This window comes from Pleurodeles waltl, chromosome 7 (assembly GCF_031143425.1).
Source record: "Pleurodeles waltl isolate 20211129_DDA chromosome 7, aPleWal1.hap1.20221129, whole genome shotgun sequence".
NCBI lineage: Eukaryota > Metazoa > Chordata > Amphibia > Caudata > Salamandridae > Pleurodeles > Pleurodeles waltl.
Window position 1 is genome coordinate 364,158,500 of NC_090446.1, and position 21,453 is coordinate 364,179,952.

General features: G+C 45.0%; 1 protein-coding gene across 3 annotated transcripts in view; it reads left to right on the forward strand.

The window, feature by feature from the left end:
- PIGU (phosphatidylinositol glycan anchor biosynthesis class U) overlaps positions 1–21,214 on the forward strand; it is a 205,455-nt gene extending 184,241 nt beyond the window's left edge. For all 3 annotated transcript variants that reach the window (XM_069243809.1, XM_069243811.1, XM_069243810.1), the window contains one exon: positions 20,635–21,214. In XM_069243809.1, the coding sequence (XP_069099910.1) occupies positions 20,635–20,748 (114 nt within the window). In that variant the 3' untranslated portion in view covers positions 20,749–21,214. The remainder of the gene's footprint in view (positions 1–20,634) is intronic.
- Positions 21,215–21,453: the final 239 nt, after the last annotated feature.

The following is a 21,453-nucleotide window of genomic DNA, read 5'->3' on the forward strand; positions in this document are numbered from 1 at the left end:
CTGCCATAGGCCTGTCCCCACATGAGCTGGAGGACAGGGAGGGAGGGAAGGGAGGGAGGTTGAGCGGGAAATTGAGGTTGGAGGAGACAAGGATGGCACCTGAGCTTAAGCTTAAGGAGCTAAACATCCAAGCCTAACAGGCCGTGTCCAGCAGCAATGGTGGCAGCATATTTGCAGTGCCCACTGAAGAAGGAAGGCTCCACGTACCAAAGGATTTAGTGCCCATTTATGTGGTGAGAGAGGTTATTGACAAATGGTTCTCGGCTTATGAGGAGGCTCTAGGTGTGCACAGGGTTCATGAGGAGTACTGGTGTTAGCTTGTGGAGGTACATGTCCACAATGGGTAGGGACACACTCCTAAAACCAGAGGTAGAGGACCAGGCATAGTAAATTCCTATGAAGGCCATTCTTGTAAAAAAAAATTGGGTTGACCCCTGAGAGATCTAGGCAGAAGTTCAGGGACAACTGCAATTCTCCTACACAAACCTGGGTGGATTTCCTAGACTACTTCAAGAAGGCACTGAAGGGCTGGGGGGGTACCAAGGTAGAACATTTTACAAGGCTGTGCAACCTAATTTTGAGGAAGCACCTGCTTGATATTTGTTTTACAGAGCTGCGCTAGAACCTAGTGGGTAGCAAGCTGACTGACCACCAGGTGGCTTGCTGGGGAGGGAGACATCTGGGTCAGCACCAGTGTGTCCAAAAAGGCAACTGGGGGGCTGGGTACGACTTCCTATAGATTGGTCAGAGTTTCTACCAGAAAAAGGAGGGGGTGATAAAAAGAAGGCGTTCTTGCAAGGCCCCCAAAACAATTCTCAAGGGAAAGGGCCCCACTCCCAATCTGGCCACCAAAGGCTTCCCTGACAAGTGCTCTGGGAATGAGCATTACAAGGGTGATCCTAAGAGGGCACAGCCTTTCAATGGAGGAAATACACCAGGGTTAGTGACTGTTGTTCTTAGGGAGGAGTTTGTCCCAGTCAGTGAGGTTAACCCAGTGTCCCTGGGTGATGTAGAGATGGTGCCTAAATCCCAAATGCCTTCCAAAGCTGCAAAGTCTAGGCAGTGGGTCACCTTGAATGAGCAAGGTGTTGAGTTCTGAGGGACACAGGAGCCAATAGGACTATGGTAAAGAGTCAGCTGTTAGCCAGAGCAGATTTTACCTACTACATTCCATCTGGTTGTAGTAGATGACAATGTGAGGGTCACTACCTAGTGGCCCTTGTTCCATTTGAGTTGGGAGTGGAGGTCCTCAGGTCTTCTTAAAGTTGCTGTGAGTTCTGTTGTGCCTGTACTGTTAGTTAGGGAATGAACGTGAGCATGCTTCCTGTAAGTAAAGGGGAGCCTAAATCACACCTAGAAATGTTGGGGTTGCCTGAGTGGATTAGCGCATCCACCAGGTCTATGGCTACCCTGATAGTGAGTCAAATCCATCTGGAGCCTTAAACAATGGCCCAGAAAACTGCCAGGAAAGGAAAGAGCAGTGGGGGTGGTACACCAGCCCCTAATGTCTCCCAACTGAGGTGGATGGGGCGCCAAAGGACTTAGCACCGGAGCCCACTGAAAAGGGCATTGTCACCCTTGGTGACCAGCCTGAACTTGCTGGATGGCAAGCAGAAAGGGGACCCACCAGGTAGGAGTTCTGTAAAGCATAGAAAGAATGCCCTACCTTGGTGGGTATGAGGCAACAGACCGAAGCCCAGGCAGATGGTGATGCCTCAGGGAGTCAATGCATCTACTGGTGGGATGGCCTTCTATAAAGTAAGCCTAAGGCGCCTGTGCATGGGGCCCCGGAGGTCCCCTGGCACTACAGGGCCTTCTTACTGGAGCTGGCTCTTGGAATGCACCAGACAAGGTATTTGCCAGGCTTGTCATCCACTTTTACTTGCCCTGGATGACAATGTCCTCAGATACTTTCTGTAGGACTTGCCTCACCTGCCAGGCCAGTGGGAAGACAAGGCAGAAGCTGAAAGCACCACTAAATCCCTTGCCTGTTGTTTGCATCCCCTTAAAGAGGTGGGGCATCAACATTGTTGGGCCTATGGATCCCCAGACAGCCTCTGGCAATTGGTTCATCCTTTTCTTGGAGGACCATGCCACATGGTACCCATAGGCCATCCTTCTGAGCACTGCAACTGCTCCTGCAATGGCTAAAGCCATAATGAGGATTTTTACTAGTAGGTTTCCCCAAAGAAGTGCTGCCTGACAAGGGCACCAACTTTGTATGCAGTCAGTGTGGAAGGAGTGTGGAGTTATTTATAGGTTTTTCACCCCCTACCATCCACAAGCCAATGGACTTGTTGAGAGATTCAACAAGATTCTCAGGGGCATGATCAAGGGCCTCCCAGAGCCCATGAGGCATATGTGGGACATCTTCTTACCATGCCTGCTCTTTGCTTACAGAGAGGTGCCACAGAAGGGAGTTGGTTTTAGCCCCTATGATTTGCCGTATGGGCACCCTCTTAGGGGACCTCTCAGCCTGGTTATGAAGAAGTGGAAGCAAGCTTCCAGAAACCTTCCCTAGGATGCTATATAGTAGCCTTCTGGAGTCAGATGGCCACATTTGGAAAGCAAGCTCTGAAAGCTTGGAGGCAAGTCAGGAGGTAATGAAGCACTGATGCAACCAACTACCCCTGAGGAATTCCATCTTAAACAGAAGGTGTGGGTGATGGACTCAGTAGAGCCCAGGGCCCTTCAATACTGTTGGTCTGAGCTTTAGTAGGTGGTGGAGAGAAAGGGGGAATCACCTACTTGGTGGACCTCAAGACCTCAAACCCCCCATAAGGGTCTTCCATATCAACTGCCTCCAGCCCCACTTTGAAAGGTCTGAGGTCCCCATACTGTTTATGACAGATTTGGGAGAGGAAGAGGTGTATGAACATCTCCCTGACCTCCCAGCCTCCAAAGACAAGGATGGGTCAGTAGAAGGTGTAAATCTTCCCCTACCCTGACTTCAGAACTGCAGAGCGACTGTCAACAATCGCTGGGACAGTTTTCCTCTTTGTTTTCCCTCCCTCCTGTGGTTACACACCTATGTAAACATGAAATTGATACTGGAGGCAGCCTCCCTGTCAAAAGCAAAATATACAGGCTGTATGACAAAGTGAGAGCACTCATCAAGGAGGCAGTCTCCAAGATGTTGGAGCTAAGGGTGATTGAGCCCTTTTGTAGCCCCTGGTCAAAACCTGTGGTGCTGGCACATTACCTTCGGAATCACTACATCTCAGACCCAACGCAGTGCTGCTGTTGCGTGGAGAAAATCGTTGCATGTTCTCTACTGCATGGGAAATATTGCCCACTGCCTCCACTGCAGGGATCGATCAAGAAATATCACTCAGCCTTCCTACCGCTTCTTCGACATCAACGGAACCAGGATTAAGGTGCATTTTTTTCCAACGTGGGCCTCACTGGATCCCAGTAGCCGGTCTTTGCTCCTTCGTCATCAGCCTGAACTTTTTACTTTGTTCCGGTCCGGCACAAACAGATAGCCCAAGTTGGCACATTTTGCTTGCGAGTGCTTTTCTACAGTTTATTCTTTAAAAATTCATAATTAAAGTTCTACATATTGGATTTTTGTAATGTTGGTCTTGTGTTATTTATTACATTAAGCTCTATTGTTTAACCGTGTGTTTTATCTTTTTGTGTGGTGTTTTCACTGTTTTAGTATTTGACGTGTTGCACAAATACTTTACACATTGCCTCTTACATTAAGCCTGACTGCTCTGTGCCGAGCTACAGCAGGTTAATTTAGGGTGTGTTTGTGACTTGCCCAGACTAGGATTGTGGTTCCTTCTTCAGTAGGGAGCATGCCTCTGTCAAGTAGAAACCCAATTTTTAACAATGACCTCCACCTACTTGGTGACCCAAGTATAATACAGACCCTTGACTTATCTGCACTTACTTGCCTTAATAGTCAGCCCTGCCTGTTGAAGGGCTTGAAGCACTTTGTTAAGGTGGACCAAGTGATCATCCCAGGTGGAAGTAAAGACAGCAATATCCTCCAGATATACTGCACTGAAACTTTCTAGACCTGAAAGTACTCTATTCACCAACCTCTGGAATGTGGCAGGTGCATCTTTCAACAAAAAGGGCATCAGTTTGAACTGAAAGTGGACTTCTGGTGTTGAAAATGCAGACCTTTCCTTGGCCCTTGGTGTGAGAGCTATCTGCCAATAACCTGAAGTCAGGTCATAGGTACTCAGATATTTTGCAGCCCCCAATTAGTCTCTGAGCTCATCAGCTCTGGGTATAGGGGTGAGCATCTATCTTGGTGACTGCATTTAGACTTCTGTAGTCCACGCAGAATCTCATTTCTGGTTTATCTACACTTGAATTGGATTTGGGCACCAGAACTACAGGGCAGGCTCATGGACTACTGGAGGGCTCAATCACCCCTCAGCTCTAGCATCTTAGCAACTTGGCTTTAATGCTAGCCTTGACTTGATCTGACATTCTGTTCATCTTGTTCTTGACAGGTAAACTGCCACCTGTATCCACATCATAGGTGCACCGTATTGCCAGACCTGGAGTAAAGGAAACTAGTCCAGCACCCTGTCCAAGCAAGTTGTAACCATCTTTCTGTTTCTGATTGGTCAAAGTGGAAGAGAGAACTACTCACCTCCACCGAACCATCTTTGACATTGGTTGACATCAGGTCTGGGAGAGGTTCACTTTCTTTCTCTTCACCACCATCTGTCTCTATGGTTTTTGTAATATTTACTCTGTCATGATGTAACTTTAGCTTATTCACATGTATCACCCTATGAGGGTTCTTTGGGTTACCTAACTCCACCAAGTATGTCACTCCCCTCTTCTTTTCCTAGCTGGGATGAGGTCTAGTCCATTTGTCTTGGAGGGCTGTGGGTGCCACAGGCTCTAGCAAGCACACCTAGTGTTAAGGGTGGTACTTAACCATAGCAGATCCATAGTCATACCAGTGCTTGACGAGCTCCTGGCTGGCCTCCAAATTTCTGTTTGCTTTCTTCATGTTTTCTGCCATTCTGGAGCGGAGGCCTAATACATTATTTAGGATGTCCGGTTTGGACTCCGTATTGAGGTCTCTCCCAACCTTATCTGACCAGGCTTAGGGGGCCCCTGACAGTGTGTCCAAAGAGTAGCTCAAAAGGAGTGAAACCTACTCCTTTCTGAGGAACCTCCCTGCAGGCAAACAATAGACATGGGAGAAGAACATGCCCTTCATGGTTGTGTTGAATCTTTCAACAAGACCATTTCCTTATGGGTGGTGGGGTGTGGTGAACCTGTAAGTCACCTCACACTTATCCTACATTGCTTTCAGATAGGCAGACATGAAGTGTGTGCCTCTATCTGAAGTGACCTTCTTAGGAAACCCTACTCTGGTAAAAAAACAAATACCAAGTAAGGGTCTTGCTACTGCAGGAGCAGTACCTGTTCTAAGGGGAATTGCTTCAGAGTATTTGGTAGCATGGTCCCTAACCACCATGGTAAACCTATTGCCAGAGGCAGTAGGTGGGTCTATGGGATCAACAGTGTCAATCCCCACCCTCTAAAAGGGAGTCCCCACAACAGGAAGTGGAATCAGGTGAGCCTTTGGCTTGCCACTTGCTTTGGCAGGTAACACAGAAGCGACAGAACTCCTTCACCTTCTCAGACATGTGGGGCAATTAAAAATGGTTGACCAACCTCTTTCAGGTGTTAGTCTATCTCAGATGCCCAGACAACAGTATGTTGTGGGCTAGGTTAAGGAGTAATTCCCTGTACTGTTGAGGGACCATCACTCTCCTGGTTGCTCCTGGTTTGAGGTCCCTTGCCTCACTGTACAGGATTGTCGCCTCCCAGTATGCTTTATAGGTACCACTGCATCTCCTCCCTCCTGTGTGACAGCCAACTGTCTCAAGCCATCAAGAGTGTGACAAGTCTTCAGTCCCTGGCTCAAGTCCTCTCTGGATGGACCACCTGCTCCTTGAAGTTCTGCCAAGTCAGACAAATCTCTCAAGGCAACACCCTCTTCAGAAACCTGTGCATTTTTTAGAATTAGACACCTAGGGGAGTCTGTGGGTAGGCCTAGTGCGTGCTACAGGAAATGCACCAAACCACAACGTGGACACATCATATTTTCCTAAAGAAAACAGAGCTGAGAGAATCCTGTGCAAACCTCAAAATGTGGCAAAAAAAAACCCACTTTTTTCTCACATTTGCGTGACAGAAAGTTCTGGAATCTGAGAGGAGCCAAAAATTTCCTTCCACCGAGCGTTCACTCAAGTCTCCCGATAAAAATGGTACCTCACTTGTGTGGGTAGGCCTAGGGCCGCCAACAGCAAATATCCCAAAACACAACAAGGATACATCACATTTTCCCAAAGATAACTATGGTTCAGCTAAACACAAGTTCTGGAGCTCATCACTAGGCACCAATGTCAGGATTTGAGTGTACTATATGATATGGCAGTGGGGCCCTATCATGCAGTACATTCACAAATTCCGTCTTGGGTCAAGTCAGGCTTGTTTACTTGACCTCAAGCTCAACCCTGGGTAGCTGTGGCTGTGAGCAGTAAAGTCTAGCAAAGGAACTAAATGAAGCATTTAACAGCACCAAACAATGAAATAAAGCAACAACAAACAAAAGAAAGAAGACACCAATTTATAAATATAGATTATATTTTGATGGATTTTCAGAGTCCTTGATGAACAAAATCCACCAGAGGGTTCTGGAAATACAGATTTTAGAAGATATTATCACAAACAACCATTGGTCAACAAAAACTGTGGAAACTTTTAAATAGTTTGATACAGTTAGTTTGGCTACTCCAGCCCAGGTTGAGCAACTTATTCTGGCAGGACAGAAGTCTAAGGGGCCAGAGTGGACACTTTGGACGGTTACCTGGCCGCCAGAGCGTTATTGAAGCACGATCCAAACCTTATAGGACATCCACCATAGACATCAGTGGAGTGGTCCTGATGCTGAGGGATGCAGGTAAAGGATGCTTAATTGTTGCTCTGGTTGTGGTGCAGTTGGTGGGGGAGTCTTTGTGGGTGTTCCTCTGTCCATCAGGGTCCCTCTAAGTCCTCTATATTGCAGTAGCCGGCCAGCCAATGGCTGGGCTACTGGTCAAGTCTGCACTGCGGCTGGGGCAAAATCCTTAGGTGGGGCTAGTGACACTTTGGTACAACCAGTCCAGACTTGGATAGCATTCTTGGTCAGGCAGACTCAGGTGCAACTTTTGGCTATCTCGAATCTGACCTGTTGGGTGCCCAGCGACTGGTAGCAGCAAAACTTCTTCAGTGGCTGCCAACTTAACGATTTGGGCTACTTCAACTCTTTTGTCCCTGGTGTTGGTTCCAGGAGATCAGCCAACTGATCCTTGGAGTCACTGCTGTAGGTTGGGGCTGGGAATCTAGTTTTCCTCAAGCCATAAGTCACAGGCACAGTCCAAATATTGCTATCCAAAGTGCAGCAGGTGCAGTCCTCTCTTCATGCAGATCCAACGGCAGCTGGGCAGTCCTTTGTTGGTCATCTCTCCTATTACAGCATGATCTGTGGGTCAGAGATGCAAGGGTGCTATATTTATTAAAAAGAAAGTGCCCTGAGGGGACCACACAGTCAGTAGGCAACATGCTACTGCGTCCCCTCCTACCCAGTGACAAAGTTCCTGTGATGTGTGCCTCTGACTTTCCCAGAGTGCCACATTTTTGCCCCTTTCAAGATGGCACAATTCTTTCCTCAGTCTGTAAGGGCTTGGTAGCCCACCCTAGACAAAGGGCTTCATGCCCATGGTAGAACCAGGTTTCGGCATGTTTTCCCTCCTTGACCCTGTCTCCACTTTTGTCTTCAGTAACAAAAGGCATCCTGCTCAGGGGTGTTTGCGCTACTTCCCTCACAAAGGCGGCTTCACCTTTGAAGCTTGCCTTTTGGTATAACACCCTGAGTGGCCACCCTGGAGAGAAGGTGACACCGCACTCTGCAGCAGCTGCCTTTGTTCCTGTGCTGGGGGGTCATCCCCCCCCATCTCCCCATGTGATCAGCAAGCTGTCGGTCTGCAGGGCGTTTGTGAGGCCGCTGGACTACCTGAAGTACAGAGTGGCAACTTTCTAAAAGTTTGCTTAACTTTATTGTGGTATTAAATTTGACCTAAACATCAGGTTGGGCTTAATGCCACGATTAACTTGATACCCTACGTGACACAGTTAGGTAGTCCCATTCAGGAGTTAGCAGGGTTGGGGTGCCAACCAGTAACCCTATGTTAGCCAGTGGTGCTACTAACTTTATCAACAGCAAAACGGCACTTTGAAATTGTTGCTGTTAAAACATATTCAAAATATATGACTTGCTTAACAAAATACAGCTCTTGCCACAGGGCTCTGTAGGCCTTCCTTAGGGGGAGACATATATATTGTTAAGGGATAGGAAAGCTTTGCCACTGGAGTGAATGGCAAAGTCGAACTGGCTATGTAAACACTGTCCTTCCAGTCTGCAGTGGCAGGCTGAGGACCTTTTGTACCCAGACACACAAGGTGACACAAACAGTGCTGCAGCCCTGAGTTGACACGCTCCCTTACATTCCCTGGGTACCATATCCTAGGAACTTATAAGTAAGCCAGTCCTTGCCAATTGTGTGTATCCAATTCGACAAGCAATTTGTCTAGGGTCAGAACACTGGCACTGAGGTCTGGTTAGCAGGTCTCAGTGCACTCTCAGAGTCGAAATACCAGCAGTGTCAGTCCAAAAATGGGGGTGAGGGGTGAACATGCAAAAAGAGACATTTCCTAACACACATACATCAGACTCTGAGTATTCCTGCAATTATTCTCCATTGCGGGGCACACCTGAGATTCGGCTTTCAAGTACACCATCCCCCAGGAGATCAACATCGGCTCAATTCTCTCTGTGCATACTAACTAATAGTATGCCACCTATTGCTCCTGCATTTCCGTTGAGAAGCCCACAACTCACTACTTCACCATATTGGCCTCCACGAAGATCTAGGAGTCTGACATCATGTCTCCAGATATAGATTCGGGAGAACGTCAAAAAACAAATCAGTATCCTGACGTTCTAGAAGATCAAGCAGGAGATCAAGATTTTGGCACAGAAGATGATCTCCATTTTGGACAACCTCTCCTTCCTCAGTTGTAGGCTATTCACCTACTCTGACAGATACACCTCATTCAGGAGTCTCTCCTGTGCATGAACTTCTCATCTTTAACAAGACATTTTTAGAGGGGCAGAAAAATTAAACATTAATATACATACTACTTCATCGTCTGTTATCTTTGAGACTTTTCATCACAGAGCAACTGCAAGACCCTTACTTCCTCTCGTACCTGGCCTATTGGAAGCTGCAGTGCACTTATTTGTCAAGCCTGTTTCAGTTAGACTTTTCACAAAATAAAGGCCCCCTGACCCCCTGTTCTTAGAACACAGTCCTCCAGATTCGGTCATCGTAGTTTGGCGACGATGTCTCACACTGTTGTTCCTTCTACTTCACCGGATAAAGAGAGCAAAGAAATAGATGTGCTGGGAATAAATGTGCTAAACATCAGCATCTATGATGAAAGGTGCTAGTGCTTCGTCCTTGCTAGAGATGAATGATAAATGTGTGTGGGATTCACTACAACAATTTACAGAAAAGCTACCAAAAGAGGACAGACAGGACTTTCATGAGATTCTAAATGAGGGCGGCCTAGTATCAAACCAGATGATAGCTGCAGCAGCTGACATTTCAGATCTAGCTGCTCGTGGCTATTGTCATGAAACCTGTGCGTAAAGAACATCTTGGCTAAGACTGACTGTCTGTCAGTCACTCTGGATTGCCTACCATCTCAAAGAGTGGCATTTCATAACAACAGGTAAGTGGGTCTTGAATATTGTTCAGAATGGATACTCTTTATTTCAAGTCCCCTTCTCCTTCTGTTCTACCTGTCACAACATCTGCAAATCAAAAAGATCTAGTGCACAAGGAAGCCAACAGTCTTTTGCAGAAAGAGGCTGTGGAGGAGGTTCTTGCCACCAAGGAGGAGTGGGAATTTATTTCTGATATTTTCTGGTGTGAAAAAAATGAACAAAAGAAGAACTCCGACCCATTCTCGATCTTCAGGTATTAAAAAAGTACATGCCGAAGGATAAATTCAGGATGTTGGCATTACCCTAGATCTATCCTCTACTACACCAAGGAGACTGGATATATTCAATAGACCTGCAAAATGCCTCCATCTAGATACCGATAATAACAAAACATTGAAAGCTGATTTCTAGTGGATTCAAAACACAACCAACACAAAGTCCTACCTTTTTGACTAAAATTAGCTTCGAAATCATTTGCAAAATGTATTGCTGTTGTCACTGCTTATCTAGTGAAACAAAGAATCTTTGTCCATCCATATCTAGATGACTGGCTAATAAAAGGCATATCATGAACGGAGACATGGGAATTTTTCCAGTCTTGCCTGAAAACACTAACTAATTTGAGTTTTCAAGTAAATCTCAGACAGTCTACAACTTACCCAATGCAAAAATAGAGTACCTTGGAGCAGTAATAGATACACAGTCCACAAAAGTGTATCCTTAGAGGGAGAGGTTATCATCAGTGTGCTTGAAGTGGCACAGTAGTCATTCAGCGGCAAGACAGATCTTATTTCTAATCGTTTGAATGGCTTCTTGCATATATTTGGTTCTAGATGCAAGGTTTATCATGAAGCTCTTACAACAATCCCTAGGCGACCAGTAGAATCAATTATTGGACCACTGGGATAAGAAACTGATCTTTCTCACATCCTGCAATCCAATCTCTTCAATGATGGAAACAACCAAAGACTCTCCTGATAGGAATACTGTTCCATCAGGATCTTCCAGTTCAAACACTAATCACAGATGCATCTCTGTAGGGATGGGGAGCTCACATGGGACACTTGTGAACTCAAGGAGTATGGTGCGACAAAGAAAAGACTTCTCTCGTCGGGGATTTCCATGTATAGTCATAAGCGTTGAATATTCCCGCCCGCCTGCGGGGACCCCGGAGCACTTTTTCCAATATAACTTCTTAAGTGTCCATGTTCGCCTTACTTCAGAAAGGCCTGCCAAGTCACTTAAGAATGTTCCTATGCAGCCTATAGGAAGGGCTACAGTGTTCAAACTTCTTCATTCAGTTTGTCCTTGAAGTAAATGCATTAAAATACCTGAACAAATGAATATATTTTTCTGAAAAATTCCTTCACAAACCTTTTTATATCAGAAAACCCCTATGAAGGAGTGCAGAGCGGTGTAGCCCATAGGCTGCCATTAGTAATGAAGAAAAAGGAGACTATGCCTTTAAGAACAGCCATTCCTTCAGTATCCCATCATGCCTAGAAAGAGGCAGTTACCTCAGTTCTTTTTTCCGGCACCTGCTGACAGGACCCTGAAGCATTGAGCTCGACCTTTTTAGGTTTTTTTCTTCAAAAATATAGAAAAACTTAATTCAACGTCTTTTGACATTCTCTCTTGGATTTTGAATTTGTCTGACAAGAATTAAGGCTTTTTTACACAAAAAATGCCTTCCTTGTTCAACAAATGCCCAAAATGTGCCAGAAAAAAGGCCAAACCAGACCCTCATGAGGTCTGCATCATTTGTCTGCCGTCCTCACACATACCTGCCTCCTGTAACATCTGCAAGACATTTTCCAGGCGCACATTGCATGACAGAGAGAAGATTCGCCTTCAAGGTAGAGCAGAGAGAAAACGCCAAGGAACCAGTGGGACTTCTGAGCGAGGGGAAGGTCAGTCTTCCACCAGGGCTCATACCTCAGCCTCCAGTGGTCGTGGAAGGTCTGAGAGGCGTTCTTCAAGTCGTAAACTCTATTGGTCCCGGTCGACGTCGAGAAGATCAACGTCGAGAGGAGGTACAGCGCCGACATGCTCGCCGTCCAAGTCCGGCTCGACGTCGTATAGGAGTCGCCGTTCGACGTCAAGCCACCACACGACGTCGAAGACTCCAGGACACATGACGTCGAGGAGCAGATCGGCGTCGTCGGAATCAACGTTGAGAAGTAAACTTAGACGTCATGGGTCGAGGTCCCACACAGCGTTGACGTCTAGACGTAGAGGACGATTGACGTCGAAGAGCCCATCGACGTCGAGGAGACACAAGGGAAGAAGAATTTATTCTTCCTCAGAGCGATCTACTTCGGTAGTACTGCTTCCCTCGTCACCTTCTACTCGTGCATCTCCTCATGCCTCTCCTCCACCAGATCTGCCACCAACTTCACCTCAGTCACAGACACCGCGGCCTACGGATCAGGAGTTACCGCAACTTGCACCACTTCCAGTGCCTCAAGTACCGGTTAGTGTCCCAGCAACACCGCGCTCTACATCGCACCACCGTTCACGTCATGGCCATGATTCATCCCGCTCAAGATCTCACTGCAGATCTACACATAGATCAAGTTCAAGGGGTCATGAGAGAGATTCTTGGTCTTCTACCAGAGACTACTCCCCTACCTTATCGGAATCACCCCCACCTCAGTCCTCGCCTGTTGATGATATTAACACCTTTCATGAAGTACTGCTCCGAGGTGCGTCAAAACTAAACATTCCGATGGTTGCCCCTACACCATCTATGTCGGTCATATTTGAAACTCTACAATAGCGTATAGCCGCCAGACCTTTACTACTTCTAGTACCTGGCCTCTTAGAGCCTGCTATGGAAGTCTTCCTCACGCCGGCTACAACAAGACCTGCATCATCTAGACTGCATAAAGAGTATCGTCCCCCTGAACAAGATCCTGTGTTTTTGCGTTCTGACCCTCCACCAGACTCCGTGGTTATATTGGCGGCTCGCAAAGCTCACGCTACCTCTCCGTCTTCCACCTCTCCACCGGATAAAGAGAGTAGAAAGCTGGATTCAACAGGCCGAAAAGTCTGCAGTTTGGCTGCATCATCTATGAAGACTGCAAGTGCCACAGCCCTTTTGGGCAGGTACGATAGATCCTTGTGGGATTCCATATTACAGTTTGCGGAGCATCTCCCGAGAGATCACAGAGAGGATTTCTTAGAAATAGCCAAGGAGGGTACTATGGTCTCCAATCAGATCCTCAGTGCAGCGGCGGACGCGTCTTTACTCTCAGTGCATTCTTATTGCCATGGTGTGACACTGAGAACACATTCATGGCTGCGGCTGACTTCATTGAAGCCGGGTGCTCAGCAACAAATTATAAATCTGCCATTTTCAGGTTCCACCTTATTCGGATCTCATGCAGATGACGAAATGGCGAGGATGAAGGCTGAGGTGGACACATTAAAAGCAGTGGGTCTTGACAAACCTAAGGAACAACGTCGGTCCTTCCAACCTTTCCAATGCCGCTACACCACGCAGAGGATTCAAACCCATCAATGGGCCCCTACAAGATCTCACCAGCAGTACCAACGAGCCTATCAGCTTCAGCGTAAAGCACAGAGAGGACGATCGACCCTTCACAACTTCAAAACCCTGAGAATTTCCTCCCCTCAACTTCGTTAACCACTCCGGTGGGGGGAAGCGTCACCAATTGCCTGGTAGAGTGGCAAAGAATTACAACAGACGCTTGGGTCTTAAACATTGTACAGAATGGATATTGTCTCAGGTTTTCCACACCGCCTCCGACCATTCCGGCAAAACCCTCAACTGCGCACCTCGACCTCTTAAAGGCGGAAGTTTCCATCCTCCTCGAAAAGAGAGCAGTGGAAGAGGTTCCTTCAACCAACGGGGGAAGGGTATTTACTCCAAATACTTTCTCATCCCAAAGAAGGACAAGAGGGAATTCAGATTCCATTCTAGACCTCAAAATTGCCAACAAATGGGTCCGAAAGGAAAAGTTCAGGATGCTATCCTTACACCAGATATATCCTCAGATTCAGCAAGGGGACTGGCTTTGCTCAGTGGATCTACACGATGCGTATTTTCACATCCCCATTGCCAAGAAGCATCGGAAATTCCTGAGGTTTGTGGTGGGTCAAGATCACTTCCAATACACTGTCCTACTATTCGGTCTCAGGTCTGCACCCAGAACCTTTTCTAAGTGCATGGCGGTGGTGGCAGCCCATCTCAGGAAAAATCGAATTTTCATATACCCATATCTGGACGGCTGGTTAATCAAAGCATCCACTTATGCAGAAGCAAAACAGCATTTCCAGATGACCTGCGATCTCCTGTATCGGCTAGACCTTCATGTTAACTTTCACAAGTCAACGACAGTTCCTGCCCAGATGTTACACTACTTAGGAGCTACCATAGACACACTTCAGGCAAAAGTGTGTCCTTCGGAGGAACAACGCTTATCCATTCTCCGGAAGTGTCGGGCTCTCCGAACAATGCGTCACCCAACAGTGCGAACAGTATCCTCACTTCTCGGCTCCATGGCCTCCCGCATCTTTCTGACACCCAACGCTCGCCTCCATATGCGGCCGCTTCAGGAATGCCTGGCGGACCAATGGAATCAACTGTCGGGGAACTGGGAAGACCGAATTTGTCTGTCCACCCATGCAATCAGATCTCGAACTTGGTGGTGTTCTCCAGCCAATCTCCTAAAGGGGATGCCATTCCGTACACAGCCTCCAACGCAGACTATTGTGACAAATGCCTCTCTCCTCGGATGGGGAGCTCATATGGATCATCTGCAAATACAAGTTTGATGGTCTCACAAGGAATCATTGTACCACATCAATCTCCTAGAGCTACGGGCGGTACACCTAGCTCTCAAGGCATTTCTCCCCTCAATCACCACCGACAACTTGCTGGTACAGACAGACAACACCACCACTATGTACTATCTGAACAAGCAAGAGGGCACCAGATCCAGAGTCTTGTCTCAAGACTCCCAGTCAATATGGCACTGGCTCCTAGCCAGGAAATTGAGCATAGTGGCAACCCACCTTCCAGGGGTTCAGAATATGCAAGCTGATGCCCTCAGCAGAGTTCTAGAAGAGAACCACGAGTGGGTGCTCAACGAAGATGTCACTCGAGACATTTTTGGTTTGTGGGGCACACTTTCTATCGACCTCTTCGCAAAGAAGAAAACAGGAAACCGGTTTAGCCACCTCCAAGCAATCAATATCGAAATGGATAGTCTCCTGTATTTTATTTTGCTATCAACTAGCTAAGAAAACTCTACAGGGTAAACCAAAAGCACATTCCACCAGAGGCAAGTCGGCAACGACTGCTGTATTGCAGAATGTTCCTTTAGCAGACATTTGTAGAGCTGCTACTTGGAGATCTGTTCACACCTTTACTAAACATTATTGCCTTGACTCAGATGCTAGGCCAGATGCTCAAGTAGGACAGGCTTCTCTTAGGAACCTTTTTGCTTGAGAGAATATTCTCTGACTACTCTATCTGCTCCCCTGCGTGTTATGGGATGGGCTTGCAATTCTATTCAACGCTTATGACTATACATGGAAATCCGCAACGAGAGAAGGTATAGTTTCTTACCTGTAACTCCAGTTCTCTCGTAGGGGTATTTCCATGATAGTCATAAGCAACCCTCCCACCTCCCCGGGGGAGCAGATAAATTGCTTTATTAGGTTAATCATTATTATCAGCTAAGAACTGCCTGCAAAAAGAACTGAGGTAACTCCCTCTCCGTAGGCTTGATGGGATACTGGAGGACTGGCTGTTCTTAAAGGCATAGTCTCCTTTTTCTTCATTACTAATGGCAGCCTATGGGCTGCACTGCTCTGCACTCCTTTATTAGGGGTTTTCTGATATAAAAAGGTTTGTGAAGGAATTTTTTAGAAACATATATTCATTTGTTCAGGCATTTTAATGCATTTACTTCAAGCACAAACTGAATGAAGAAGTTTGAACACTGTAGCCCTTCCTATAGGCTGCATAGGAACATTCTTAAGTGACTTGGCAGGCCTTTCTAAAGTAAGGCGAACATGGACACTTAAGAAGTTATATTGGGAAAAGTGCTCTGGGGTCCCTGCAGGGGGGCGGGGAATATTCAGCGCTTATGACTATCATGGAAATACCCCTACGAGAGAACTGGAGTTACAGGTAAGAAACTATACCTTCTCACCTCTGTCTTCTATAATTGAGTGCTATTTATCTGGCTCTGAAGCCTTGTCTTCCGCCAATAACAACAAACTTGCTTCTTGTTCGGACAGACAATACAATAATAATATAATATTTGGAAAAGCAAAGAGGAACCTACTTTTGAGACCTCTATCTCTCGAAGTTCAAGCAATAAGGAAATGGTTAAAGCCAGGAATTTAACAATAACAGCCATTCATCTTCTAGGCATTCAGAATGTTCAAGCAGATTCACTCAGCCGACTATTTCTAGGAGAAAAAAAACACCATGAATGGTTCTACACAAAAGTCTTGCAAGATGCTTTTCAAGACTCTGGCTATCCACAAATAGATGTGTTTGCGTACGCAAACAACAGACAGTGCCAAGACCACGACTCCAGATTGTACCAACCAGGTTTGAGAGGGAATACTTTTTTGATAGACTGTTCAGGAAGTTTCTCTATGCATATCTCCCATCCCCCTCATACCAATAGTTGTCATCACACGCTACAGGTCCAAAACCAGAATGGTGATGATAGCACTCGAATGGCCTCGTCATTGGTGGTTCACATACTTTCTTCACCTGTCAGAGGAGCCACACAGGAGATTGCCATGCAGACCGGATCTCCTGTACAAGTTCAAGGGCCAGAACCTGCACCCCAACCTTCCATCACAGAATGTAATAGCCTGGTTCCTGAGTTTTTCCAATATGGTCATCTAGGTGTTCCACAGAACTGGATGGATGTATTACTAGAGGCTAACAGACCTTCCACTAGATAACTCTATGCCTTGAAGTGGAAGAGGTTTTGCTTATGGTTCATCTCGATTGGCCGCAATCCATCCCTGTGTCAAGAAGTCATTATAACTTACCTACTAGGCAAGGTCTAATTTACAGTTTTCTTATATTAATGTACACCTTGAGACTATAAATGCCAATAGAAGATCACCATCACAAACCTCTTTCTTTAGAATACCTGTGGTTAAAGATTTCTTAGAAGGGATTAAAAAGGCATTCCCTCTGGTTAAGACACTTTCTCCTTCTTTGGAACTTAATGTAGGTTTATCTAAATTAATGGGACTCCCCTTTGGACCCATCCATAAAGCCTGTCCACAACATCTTACAGAGAAAGTGGCTTTCTTAGTTGCTATTATTTCAGCATGCAGAGTGAGTGAAATTAATGTGTTATACTCTGCTGAACCATACTAAGAATTCCATAGTAATAGGATGGTATTGAGAGAACTCATCCCCACTTTCTTCTTAAGGTGGTTTCAAAATTCTTTATTAACCAAACCATTTTGTTACCTACATTTTTCCTCATCCGTCTGCTCCAGCAGAGAAATTCATGAATTCTTTCGACATAAACAAAGAGCCCTGAAATTCTACTTAGACAAAACTGTAGATATACAAAAATCAGACCATCTTTTCCTCAATTATGGTCTAGGAAGGAAAGAAAAAAAATATATATATATTTCTAGATAGTCTCCTGCATATTTCTTTCATACCAAATAACCAAGACTTCCCTACCTGGTAGAACCAAAGCACATTCCAAGCGGTAGAAAGCAACAACTGTAGTTCGTCTTAAAAATTCCCTTTTCAAAAACATGTAAAGCTGCCAGCTAGAGACCTGTTCATACCTTTACTAGACACTACTGTCTATATTCAGACTCTGGAGTGGTTACTCAAGTATGACAGGCTTCTTTAAGGAACTTTTTTGGGTGATTGTTGTAGCTGTATTTTTTCATGTGTACCTGTTTGTGGGATAGGCTTGCTTTTCTTTTCAATGCTTATGTTTATTAATGAGAATTCCCTGGAATAGGAGGAAAAGTTACTCACCTGTAATCCTTTTTCTCATCCAGGAAAATCCTCATCAAAATCATAAACAATCCTCCCACCTCCCTGGATCGGTACTACTATAGCTCTCAGAATTTTAAACCCTGGATCCTCTAATTTTCTTAAAAATGACCTGACCCAACAGTCATCTGTGAGGCATGATGAGTTTACAGCGGGTATTGTGAGATTTATAAATGCACAGTGCCAGCTTCTCGCCCCTGTGCTTTACATTGCAGCCTATGGGCTAACCATGCCACACTAATCCTTTTCTTTTCCTTTTATAAATGTTTGTGAAAGATTTTGTAGAACAGTGACTAATTATTATGTAATTGGCCTTTTCAAAATGAAAATTCAATAAAAGTTCATTTTTAGCCTTCCTTTGGGGGGGTTCACAGGCCTGGGCTGGGAGAAAGGCACTTCTGCAGCTGGTGCCACTGACAAACACTTGCATGTTTTTTTTTAATATATATTTATTGCTTCCCTTGTGCAGCAGTTTTAAGAGCACTGCAAACTTTCTGGTACATCCAGCAGCTTCGAATGACACTAGTGATTAATGACCTTGCCGGAGAGAGATGGGAGTTTTGTCTAGTGGCAGTTTTGACTCAAAGGTAGCACAGATGGCTAATATGCCTGCTGCAAAGAACATGTATCAGGCAGAGAACAGTATTTTATGTGCATAGCACAGTGGGTTACTGCTTTTGTTTCTTTTGTTGCTGTGCAGTACATAAGTTGCAATCATAATCTAGCACAGTGAGCTATGAACTGCCATTAAGGAGCTGCATGCAAACTGCAAGGCACAAATTAGAAAGTTGTTTTTTCCCTAGACTTTAATTTTCCTTATGCTGCTAAAAAAAGGTTTGCTTGCATAGAAATTCATTCTTGTTATCAAAATCAACGCTAACTGTGCTGTGTTCTGAATCCTGAGTTTGTGCTTCTCCAGACCAGCACTCTTAGAAAATGTCGCGAATCCTACACCTTGTTGTCCTCTGTAAAGTGCTCTGACACCCTACACTGCTTTGAGAGGTGCTATAAAACAACTGAATTACATGTGATAGAGAGAGGCTATTGATAGAGATGAGAGCCCCTTATGGTTTTACTTCCTTTCCCCACCACATATTTATGTGAAACAACTTTCTCAGATCTTATGTACCTAAAGATAAAAACAGAAATTGCTTGGGAAATGTAGAATCTGTTCGGAGGATTCAGCTTTCCTAAATAAAACTACACATTGAAAGGTTAGTTGCAGAGATGCAGTGCCAACCTTCCCAATAAAAATGTTTTGATTTTGCATATTTTGTCAATATAAATATGAATAAAAAAATTATATTGTTAGTAATTCAAGTATTTGGTGTGTACTTGTTTGTCTATTTTTTGCAGATTACTGTTTTAATGTTTGAAATGTAAATCGTACAAGTTGCTTGGGGGTCCCTGGCTTCGAATGATTCGATAGGGGTTCTCAGGAGTCAAAAGGTTGGGAACCACTGCTGTAAAGTATATATAAAGTACAGTTCTATAAAGTTTTTTATACATATATGTGTAACTTTTAAAGTGCTCCAGGGATCCCCACATGTGAATGGCACTATTTTGTGCATACGATTTTGATGAAGATTCCCCTGGAAAGGAACTACGATTACAGGTGAGTAGCTTTTCCTTTCTGATACAGGTGAGGCAATTGTGTGTATGTGACTACGTTTCTGTCACATTTTGTTGATGCACCATTGAATATGCCGCCCTCCACAATCTGACCTGGAGTTAGGAAACCCACCGTCAGCCTGTATCATAATATTTGTGCATTTTCTAGCAAAAAAGGCCCTCAAGTTATAGAAAGTACTCTTCAAAAGAGTGGTCGGTATGGGGTAGAGCCCAAACGGGTTAGAGACCAAAAATCCCAAAGTGAAATGATGGGTCGGAAAATATGTTCTGTGAAAAGGCACCATCCGACAGTGATGAACACTGTTCCTAATAAATACATAAATCGCAGACAATCGTGTTTCTGAAAACAGATAGGAGTCAAGTTGTCAGGAAACTACTTATATGAGCCAAAACAGTAAAGAAGGTGATGGTGTCTGCCCATGAAGTTGTCATTATAGGATGCAGCTGGCAAGAACGGGTTTTGAATAAAAAACAAACTTGAATTAAGAACTTTGCAAATTTGGGTAAATAATCAGAGAACGTGAGACCAGGTTAGAGATAGGTAGTCATGGGCCGAGAGAAAAAGAGGAGAAGAGAAATTCTAGTCTAAAACGAGCAGAAACAGTAGGCGTATTTGGTGTGGCAGTAGCGTAGGGGGTCTCTAGTATATGACTGACGTGATCTGCACCTAAGGAGGACTGGGTTATTCTAAACTCTGTACTCTCCCTGATTGTTGATTCTGGAAAGTGAAGCTCTATACCCTTTGTTATGTCGTGTGTAAATGTGCATTCTTGGATTATCAGTGATCCAATGTGTATGATTGATGGATGTGTTCAGTGGATTCCACCACTCCAGTTTGGGGAGCTCATTAGTGTTGGAGCTGAGCTTGGAAGAATGATCCTTCAACACAGCCAGAGCTTTACTTGTAGCCACTTCATTTTAACCTTCCACTGATATATTCACACCTAAAAAAATCCATCATTTTAACATGTGTTGATTGGCCAAAACTTGCCACCTTGTTTGTAAACATCTACCTGTTTGTGGGAACCCTTGCGCCAAATCATCCCTGCAGCACTTCTACGGTTACAATCAACCTGCATCTTGTCTTCGATGTCCTAAACTATGACCACAAGAGGTATTTACGTAATTGCTAATTGTATTTTTTATTTACCCGCAGATCCTACTGGTTTCCGATTATTTTTACGCCTACCTACGGAGGGAGTACCACCTGAGTCACGGCCTCTACATACGAAAGAAAGATGGCACAGAAGCAGCACTGGTGCTGAAGTAAAAGGACACTAATCGGGTGCCATCCCGGGAAATGGAAGTACTCTGGGCCAGTGGCAGGGTAAAGCCACACGGTGGTGGTTGGTTCCCTGGCAGACCCTTGCCAGGGATCGTACTTTTTTCTGGAGCACTGAAGTTTGTTTACACGGTTGAAAAGTGTTCATCCTACTCACTATGGAGGGTTATTACTTTTATAAATTTCAGAATAAAATATTCTGTCAACTGGATGAGAACTGAAAGACTTGAGCACTGAGTGGGGTAGTATTTTTACCTGTTACCCATTCAGTTTAAAAGCCAGATGAAATGGCTTGGGAGTATTTTTATATAATTTAACTTGACGTTGGCCTTCGCCTCCCTCCCTCCTCTCTCCCTTTCTCCCTCCCACGTCTGCCGTCTTGCACAGGAATTAATACTTCTCTTTGTGTGCTTTCGTTGGCCATATGTGTTGTAAAGGATGCACCACATTCTCATTCCTCTTGGCTAGTACATTTCTTATGACAACATTACAGCATCGTGCTACAAAAGGATTTACCCCTTTGGGGTGATTGAACCACCATCAGAGATACTCCCAAAAGGGTTCTTTTTGTTCACACTCGTATTTCAATATCAAATCCTTTTTCAGATAGTTCCAGATGACTTTTTGACACCTTGAGACCCATTTTTTTTTACTACGTTACTCCCTGATTTAATTTTTAAGCAATGTCTGTGA